This window comes from Hyalella azteca, unplaced genomic scaffold (assembly GCF_000764305.2).
Source record: "Hyalella azteca isolate HAZT.00-mixed unplaced genomic scaffold, Hazt_2.0.2 contig3874, whole genome shotgun sequence".
Classification (NCBI taxonomy): Eukaryota; Metazoa; Arthropoda; class Malacostraca; order Amphipoda; family Hyalellidae; genus Hyalella; species Hyalella azteca.
Genome location: NW_025934105.1, coordinates 1 through 10,272, shown reverse-complemented (window position 1 = coordinate 10,272; position 10,272 = coordinate 1). Strand labels below are relative to the sequence as shown.

At 34.6% G+C, this 10,272-nt stretch overlaps 1 protein-coding gene across 1 annotated transcript; it reads right to left on the bottom strand.

Moving 5' to 3' along the window:
- Positions 1 to 5,266: 5,266 nt before the first annotated feature.
- On the bottom strand, positions 5,267 to 9,987 carry LOC108682413 (the record flags this gene model as incomplete). The annotated part of the gene is made up of 3 exons (XM_018171570.2): positions 5,267 to 5,606; positions 7,957 to 8,078; positions 9,910 to 9,987. Coding segments are annotated over 3 exons (357 nt in total), but the record flags the coding sequence as incomplete, so codon positions are not given.
- Between the last annotated feature and the right edge of the window lie 285 nt (positions 9,988 to 10,272).

Genomic DNA, 10,272 nt, shown 5'->3' with positions numbered 1-10,272 from the left:
AGAAAAAGTCTATAAGGAAATTTGAGCCAATATCACTTATGAACTTTATTCTTTGATCTTTGTTTATTATTCTCCCAAGAGTTCACAACACCTAATTATAGAACATCGCGATTTAAAAATAGCAAAAAATCTTGTTGTGAACGCCCATATATGTTAAAAAATTTGCTGTATAGCCTTTTATAAATATTTTATATTCTGCCTGGCCTCGCCAGCGGCCCGGACCTGTGGTGATCTTTTTGGAGGCCGACACATACGGCCCGGCCAACTCTTCGCTCGTCCTGTTTGCCCAGGTTAATTAATAACTAATTAATTGCTTACTAATGACTTCAATGCAAATTTAAATGAAAATTTAATTAGCATTTTTTTAATATCATTTTTTTATTTATTTAATTTATTATATTAATTTAATGTAACCTCACTTTCAATTCAACGGCAGCCACAAATATCGATGCATATATTTTTATATTTAGGTGACTGCAATTGTTTTTTTATTTAAAATTTACGCCAGGAAATCATTATTGTTGGCTCACTTTACTAAGTATATTACTCACATACTAGATAAAAACGATGCCCAGTTTTAAATACTGTATTAGCAATTGAATGTGTCCACAGTGTCTACATGCATATCCTGATCACGCTACTGACAACTACGAGGGTGTGGTGCAGTACACCATCACGGACATCACCCCACACACCACATTGTACGCCGTGGCCTGTCCCATCTCACCATACTGGTATATGTGACATACTAGTGTGTTAAATAAAATATAATGTACTAAAATATGCAGCCAAAGTAAGCAATTTGTAAGATAATATTAAATTACAACTTACGTCTATATTTATTATATTTGGATCTTCAATTGCATTATAACCCTTTCTAACCCTTGAAATGTATATAGTTAATAACGCACATTCCATATCTCACCATACTGGTGGGATGTGTGTCTTGTGTGTAGCGTGTGAATGGATATCCATACAGACGTACAATTGTATTTACCCAGATTGTGGTGCTCGTTCTTACACATGGCTGTATGTATGTAGTGCCTAATAAATGTATGGGTTTAAATCCAACCTGAACATTGATTTTTTAAATAATTTCCTAAAAGGTTTGCTCAAAAATATCAATAATTGCACCATTAATATTTTATAAATACTATCAGAGTGAATTAAATGTTTATACACAGTGTATGCTGATGAAACTTTGATTTACACCTGTTTGTTCATTCGTGGTAAAAGAGAATATTTTCCCTGCCAAAAACATGCAAACAAAATACGTTAAAAAAAACTTGTTCATACGATGTATTCAAATTATCTACTCTTGCGAATCACCATGCATATTATTATAGTCCTATTTCCACTAAAGTAAAAAAAATCAATTTAGTACACAAGCAAATTATATTACGCTAATAATAAACAACTCGTGCCTTACCTGACACTTCACAACTAGCTATTTATTTACTAATATTTATAATAACTACTCTATCATACTTCTGTCTTCATTGGTGCTAATAAAATTAGAATAACTTAAATGTTGGTTATTCTGTCTGATATTGATTTATTTTATTGTTTCATTAGTTTAATATTTAGTTTAATGCTTAGTTTAATGTTTCAGCAATGTTATCGAGAACATAACGATAACAACCATATACGAGAGCGCCCGGGAGCAAATAACGAAGGCTGACCTCAACTGGCGGCTGACGCGGTGGTTCACGAACACGCACGCGGTGCGCTACTTCAACCACAGCGATACGTATTACGGTCTGGAGCCGTAATACTATTAATACTTAATAATTCGTAAGGCAATAACCGGCTGATTTTCAAGCCAAATCCACTAATCACAGACAAGGAACCGGTGGATACGTGTACTTACTACTTGAACTTACTAAGATTAAAATGAGAAATTTCATGATATTGAGAAATTTCAGTAAAAGCTGGTACCTTTGATCTCTTTACAAAGTTTTTTGCATATGCTGTAAATTTTATAATTTTAAATTTTTTTATTTAATGCTGATAATGAAAAATGGGAGTTATTGACAGGTTATTATTCAGACCAATACTATTTCAAACAAGTATTCAGATAAAAAATGCGAAGTAATGTTTAAGTGAAATTTGAAAGTTGAAAACTGAGTGTATTAGATACCCGGAAACAAGATAAAATTGCAGTGGTGCAATTTCATCAGTTTTTTTTACCAATTTCTTTTTTCATCAATTTCAAGATACTCTGCTTTGCCTTGGTGCTTTTTTTTTGTCCATCACTCAAACCAATGGATAAGCAATTTGAAAATTGGAAAAATTTAGAAATACAAAATAGTCATTTATTTTAGCGGAAAAAGATCATTTTTTGAGCAGAATTTAACAGAATTTTTTCAAACAAGAACAAGAAAATTTATGTGATTGGCGACGAAACTGGAAAAAATATTTCATCTCGAAATCATATGAAGGCAATATCATCAAACAATAACATGTCATATACAGGGGCAAAGAACCTGATTAATTAACATATAAATCCATGTGTTGAAGCACAATAACAGCAAATTATTCGCTGACAACTCAGAAGCCTTTTGGCACAGCAACTAAAACACTAAAATAAATTTAATTGACGAATTCAATGACAAAAACAACGAAATAACAATAATTAAAAACGATGAAAGTAACAGTACTTATTGTATCAACAAAAACAGCAGCTTTTCCAGACACCAAAACTGAAGTCAATTTTTACCAGGCACCAAAAAGGGCTCATTGCTCCCGTACAGCTAAAGTTGCTATTTGCGTTAATTATTAAAATCTCTCTCATTTTATAGTATATTTCTCTCAATAATATTAATGAAAAAATACCCTTAATAATATCTATTATATTATATAAAATATCCTCTACATTTTTAGCAGTAATCTTCATATTGGTTTCGAAAATATTTTACAATTAATTTAGTGTAATCTCATTTTATAGCAATGAGAAGCATTATGTAATAATATTTTTATTCAAAATGTTGGTTTATATGTAAATAATTTAATTGTAATCAGGCAAAGTTTTGTTGATCGATTATGAACAATGAAAATAATAATAATATTAATAATAGTAATAATGATAATAATGATAATAATATTGATAGCGGTATCAGCGTTAATTATGCAGTTAGACCAGTCGCCGATTTTAGACATTGCGCAGAACATTCACAGTTTGTTGCGGTCTCGTACACGCAACACACTGCTCCACTTTTGCTGTGGTTAACCGCTTCTTGATTCTGATCAGAATTGTCGAAAGCAGCTGTGATATAATTTAATAATTAAAACTATAAATAAACTTTATATATGTCGGTGTACAATTTAAACCTACAAACGAGCATAAAACTAGATCGGAAAACTTATATACTCCTGAAAACACATGGACAGCAACCTGCGAAAGCATGTTTATGACATCTAAAATCCTCATAAATAAATATCAAAACTGTTTAAAATAATTTAAATAACTATAAATCATTTAAAATACCTATAACAAGATTTTTAATTAACCATCATACCTTCTACCGTATGTATATTGTTGGTGTGCAAACAAGAGAAAAGTTTTTAAGGAAGATTTTGAGGTAATTTGTTGATCAATGCTATATGAAGCTATAAGAATTTATATGTTCTAAGCTATATGAAAATTTGTCCCATGCTATATGAATAAAAATGTGTGTAATATTTTTCTTGCGCTATGTGAGTTCGTAAATGAATTCAAATGTCTACAGTTCCATTGGACACTGTGGTTTATCGTGCTTATTTATATAAGCCATTATAATTAAATTGAAAATTAAAGTAAATAATCACAAAAAAAGTTAAAGGATAATTTGCTATTATAATAATATTATACATATAAATAAATAAAAATCTAAACCAACTATCCATCACCACCATAAGGTCATACTTGCAGAATTTCAGAAATAAAATAAGAGTTCGTTCCTCCCTCAGCCAATCACTGACGCTTTACGAACTAAACAAACAAATCACAAAGGAGAAATCGGCCTCTATGTGAATTTAGATCTCTACGTGAAGGCTAACAGTAGGAGAAACTCATGAAAACACAGTAGGGATTTTGAAACATTATTATTAACATGTCAAATATGCAGAAATGAAATTATTATGGAAGTAAGTCAATGAGCATTATCGTATAATGTCCGCGGTCGTCGCTCGAGCTTCATGATTGCTTTTGGAAACTTGTTATAGCTGCACAATAATGAGTATCACTATAAGCAGTATTAAGTATCACCACCAGCCGTAGTATCATTATAATCAGTATCCACGCAAGCCAGTAGGTATCACCACTAGCCGTTATAGTTATCACCACTAGCCGTTGTAAGTATCACCACTAGCCGTAGTACATATCAACACAAGCCGTTATAGATATCACCACTAGCCGTTGTAGGTATCACCACTAGCCGTTATAGATATCACCACTAGCCGTTGTAGGTATCACCACTAGCCGTTGTAGATATCACCACTAGCCGTTGTAGGTATCACCACTAGCCGTTGTAGGTATCACCACTAGCCGTTGTAGGTATCACCACTAGCCGTTGTAGGTATCACCACTAGCCGTTGTAGGTATCACCACTAGCCGTTGTAGGTATCACCACTAGCCGTTGTAGGTATCACCACTAGCCGTTGTAGGTATCACCACTAGCCGTTGTAGGTATCACCACTAGCCGTTGTAGGTATCACCACTAGCCGTTGTAGGTATCACCACTAGCCGTTGTAGGTATCACCACTAGCCGTTGTAGGTATCACCACTAGCCGTTGTAGGTATCACCACTAGCCGTTGTAGGTATCACCACTAGCCGTTGTAGGTATCACCACTAGCCGTTGTAGGTATCACCACNACTTTGGAACGAAGAAGTAAACAGCACCGTTATAGTAGCAGCAGTATCCACAAGCACTTCGTTGAAGACCATAACAGCCCTGTTCCCAACAACATATCCGACTGTTTCTCTATAATTCATTCTTTTTCTGAAGTATTAGACCTTAGAATAGCTGAGGCAATAGCTATTAGACAAAATAATCCGTTCATCAATGTAAAATACCAAGAGATGTCAAATTTCCTCAATTTGTATAGATAAAATCTGATCTGATAACTTCTGTATTCTTATCTGAATTTCTGTTCTTTCCAGATTATCATCTTATTTACTCTGATGATGGCTAAAGTGTAGATAGCCGAAACGTTAGAATATATGGATTTTTATTTCAGAACTGCGATCGTGTCTTTTTTATCCAGAATCATTATTCGACGCCTAAGTGTAATTGAAAAGGAAGTTTTTAGAAAACTTGAAAAACTGTTGAAACGTTATAGGTATCATCACTAGCCGTTGTAGGTATCACCCCTAGCCGTAGTATCACCACTAGCCGTAGTAAGTATCTCCACAAGCCGTAGTAAGTAATATATCACCACCAGCCGTAGTAAGTATCACCGTAATGAGTATCACAATAAGCCGTAGTAAGTATCGCTATGTCTGGAGTATCGCACGTCTTGCGTGGCGTTGAGCCACCGCATGTATCGCCATGTATCGTCCCACTGCGCCAGCTGGACCTCCACGTCAGGACTTGGGACCATCATCGTCATCTGATACACCACGTCACTGGTGCGGGGACAATTCAATTAATATTAAATTTCACAAAGAATTTAGAAACAAAGAAAACACCATGCAAATTCATAATATAGATATTGAAATTGAATCAATATCAAAATGGTGAATTTGCTTGGTGTTTTCTTTGCTTTTAGATTCCTTGTGAGCTTTCGATATAAGCAGACTGATAATATAAGTTATATTAAATTTCAAATGTGATTTCAAGTTTAAATTTAATATTTTATTTGGAAAGATTTCACTTTTATATTAAATGCAAGCATTACATTGTAAATATTTCTTAAATGAGATGGCATTGAGTATCTAAGGGAAGAATTTTCAAAAAATTATCTTATGGATCCACAAATTTTGACACTAACCTTAATTTTTACAACGCTTTTCTTGAACTTCACTTCTCGTTCTTTGTGTGCTACAAATCTTATAATCGATATTTAACACACGCTTACCTGTCCAATCGATCTGTTTTGCACACTTGCGTAAAGTCGGAGACAATGCATAAATCAATTCACAGAATAAATAATTTTGAACGTGTAATTTTTTTATATCAAACAAATTAGAAATTCCTTTTTTATATATGAAAATAAAATTAGAAATTCATTGTACATGTGTAACATCGGAGCCACTGGATTCTTTAGAAGCGTTGTCTTTAAAAAGTAATTTTTAAGCGCATATTATTAATTTTAAAAAATAATACCACTAAGGAGGAATTATTTTAAACCTTGAATAAATTTATTTGATGAATCAAATTATGGTAATAAGAGATAATATGGTAAGATAATATATATTACCTCTAAGTCTAGAAGTCTACCGCAACCTTTATTAATACCGAGTACATATACTACTTACTTTTAATGAATGAAGTAGGACTACGTTCACATGAATTGAGTACTTTGTTTCAGTATTAAGTACTGAATAGGCAAAGATAGATACAGGGTGTCCAAAAAAAACGATACCCAACTTTGAATGGCTGTAACTCGAAAAGTAATAGAGTTGAAAAAATTTGGAAGGTCAAGATTTGTTCCCTTATGTTTTTCTGCATCTCTCCACCAAAAATCAGACAGATCGATGTAGCCATAAGCGTTTGATAGAACTTTCTGTGACATGTGCTAAAATCGCGCTTGCGCGAAGTTATAGTAAGATCATTTTGCATAATCATTACGTTGTCTTGACATGTTTTCTTTTCGCTATTTTATTTTTTGTATCTTTGGTGAGACAAAAACATGGCAATCTTTGGTGAAAGACAATCATGACAATCTTTGTGAGAGACAATCATGACAATCTTTGGTGAGACACAATCATGACAATCTTTGGTGAGACACAATCATGGCAATCTTTGGTGAGAGGCAATCATTACAATCTTTGGTGAGACACAATCATGACAATCTTTGGTGAGACACAATCATGGCAATCTTTGGTGAGAGGCAATCATAACAATCTTTGGTGAGAGACAATCACGGCAATCTTTGGTGAGACACGATCATGACAATCTTTGGTGAGAGGCAATATTTGGTTTTGATATTTCCTCTCACCAAAGGTTGCCATGATTGTCTCTCACCAAAGATTGCAATGTTTTTGTCTCACCAAAGATTGCCATGATTGTCTCTCACCAAAGATTGTCATGATTGTCTCTCACCAAAGATTGCCATGTTTTTGTCTCACCAAAGATTGCCATGATTGTCTCTCACCAAAGATTGTCATGATTGCCTCTCACCAAAGATTGTCATGATTATCTCTTACCGAAGATTGCCATGATTGTGTCTCACCAAAGATTGCCATGATTGTCTCTCACCAAAGATTGCCATGTTTTTGTTTCACCAAAGATTGCCATGATTGTCTCTCACCAAAGATTGCCATGATTGTCTATCACCAAAGATTGCCATGATTGTGTCTCACCAAAGATTGTCGTGATTGTCTCTCACAAAGATTGTCATGATTGTCTCTCACCAAAGATTGCCGTGTTTTTGTCTCACCATAGATACAAAAAATAAAACAGCGAAAAGAAAACATGTCAAGACAGCGTAATGATTATGCAAAATGATCTTACTAAAACTTCGTGCAAGCACGATTTTAGCACATGTCACAGAAAGTTCTATCAAACGCTTATGACTACATCAATCGGTCTGATTTTTGGTGGAGAGATGCAGAAAAACATAGGGAACAAATCCTGACCTTCCAAAATTTTTTAACTCTATTACTTTTCGAGTTACAGCCATTCAAAGTTGAGTATTGTTTATTTTGGGACACCCTGTATATATATTTATAAATATGGGCCACTGTGTGGCAAAATATGCGTACCAGTAAGGGGAGAGGGGTGTGCCACGGCATACAGCACAGTGGTACGTACCAGTAGGGGGAGAGCGGGCATGCCACTGCATACAGCACAGTAGGGGGCGTGATGCCAGTAAGTGTATACTGGAAGACTCCGTTGTAGTTATCCCGCGCGTGCTGGGGAAAAGCGTGCAGACACTGGCGGGGAAAAGTACACGTTATTTCAGTATGGAAATGATCGTAATCTGAACGATTAATGTAGACTCCTTGATGATTGTAAGATTTCCGATGATCGTAAGAATTCTAATTATCGTAAGCTGCACGATTAGCGTAGACTCCCTGATTATCGTAAGATTCCCGATGGTTGTAAGAATTCTAATGATCGTAAACTGTACGATTAACGTAGACTCCGTGATTGTCGTAAGATTCCCAATGGTCATAAGAATTCTAATGACCGTATTATAAGCTGTACGATTAACGTAGACTCCGCGATTATCGTAAGATTCCCGATGGTCGTAAGAAACTGTACGATTAAAGTAAACTCCCTGATAATCGTAATCTCCATGATTGTAATAAGCTCAGGTTGCACATCCAGAAAGGATTGAACCGCATTCTGAGTTGATGCAAGCACGGTTAATGGACTAATTTTATTTACATTTTACACACATCGTTAGAGAAAAAATGTTCATGCTACTCGCAGAGCAAGCTTCAACACATTTCTTCATATTTTGCTCGCAAAATTTTTTTACAAAATTTTCTTTATTAGAGCTTTTGACACCGACGTGCTAGAGAAATACGATCGTGCGTAACTTTAAATGGGGAAAATGTTAATCGCATTTAATTAAAATTGAATTAAAGTGTATAGGAAAACGATTGTTTATGGTAGGCATAAAGAAAGGTTGTAAGCATTGGTTATTTGAGCATCGCAATTAAACGGTTGTTGTAATGAATTATACATTAAAGCAACACCGTTATTAAAGACCACGAGATCATCATATATCGATTAGAAATTTTATTATAGTTAACTTAAAATGAAGAGTGCATCTACAGAAGAGTGCATCTTAAAATGAAGAGTGCATCTTACCGATAACTAAATAATGCTTGCTTCAATGCGATAAATTCATATGTTGATAGACCATTCATTATGTAGTTAATTATGTAGTGTCATCGATATGCCACGTAGAACTATATATATGTTCAATTTCGGAGCTGAAATATAGAAATTTTTATCCTGATATAAAAATTGTAGATAGTATATGATTAATGACAGTGTAATTAATAATCTAATCAACGCAGGAAATTTGTCCTGTTTTCAATTGTACTGCTACATTTTTTTTATGTTCGTTTGACAAACTGATAATATGTACGTAGGAAATGTGTTTAAGGTGTGACTGGGGATAATGAGAAAAAATACAACTCAGTACTCACTGCAGTGAGTGACAGAGAGCGCATTTTCTCGTCGACGAAAATTTGAGGTCACGGACGGACGGACAGACAGACAGATGGACATGGCGAGCACAAATAGTGCATTTTTTCCATAAATGAGTAAATGCGCTAAAAATAAAGGCATGAGAGCGGTAGATACAGGTGAAAAGACACGAGAGAAAATAAGCGAACGGCGTATAATTCGGTGACTGATATACGATTGTGCTGAATTTTTATCAGTTGAAAATATATAACTCAATACTCACTGCAGTGAGTGACAGAGAGCGCATTTTCTCGTCGACGAAAACGCGAAGTCACGGACGGACTGACAGGCGGACAGACAGACGGACATGGCAAGCACGATAGAGCATTTTTTTCCATAAATGTGAAAATGCGCTAAAAAGAGGAAAGGTGCATCAAGGCTTTATCGGGACTAGTATTATAGTGATTAGTAGCGGGATTTTCATGGAATTTTCATATCTTATATTCATACCATTATATAGATCTCTACATACCAGTGTAGGCTGGCAGAATTTCTTCTTGTAAGCAAGTTTTGTTAAAGACCATATACCATATATCTCTACATAAATATACTGACACTGACCCGAGCTAAGGAGGCGAGGGAGGAGTTTTCGTCAGTGTAGGAGTGCGCCACTACGCCTATCAGGACTGGGCCCGGCCGCTGCGCGCATGTATCACACATAAGTAAGCTAAATTAAATACATTTTTAAATTTATTTAATAATATTATTTTAATAATAATGAATTAAATTAAATTCTTAAATAATGAGGTACATGGCCAAATATTCGTTACGTTACCTACTATACTAGTAATGTGTAGTGATACACTAATTAGTATAGGTTGGCAGAATTTTTTCTTTCAAGCAGGTTTCATTGAAGACCAGAGAATTTGTTTTATTCGCAATTTTCTTATTAGTTTTTTCAATATATCGAACAATATTTTTAGT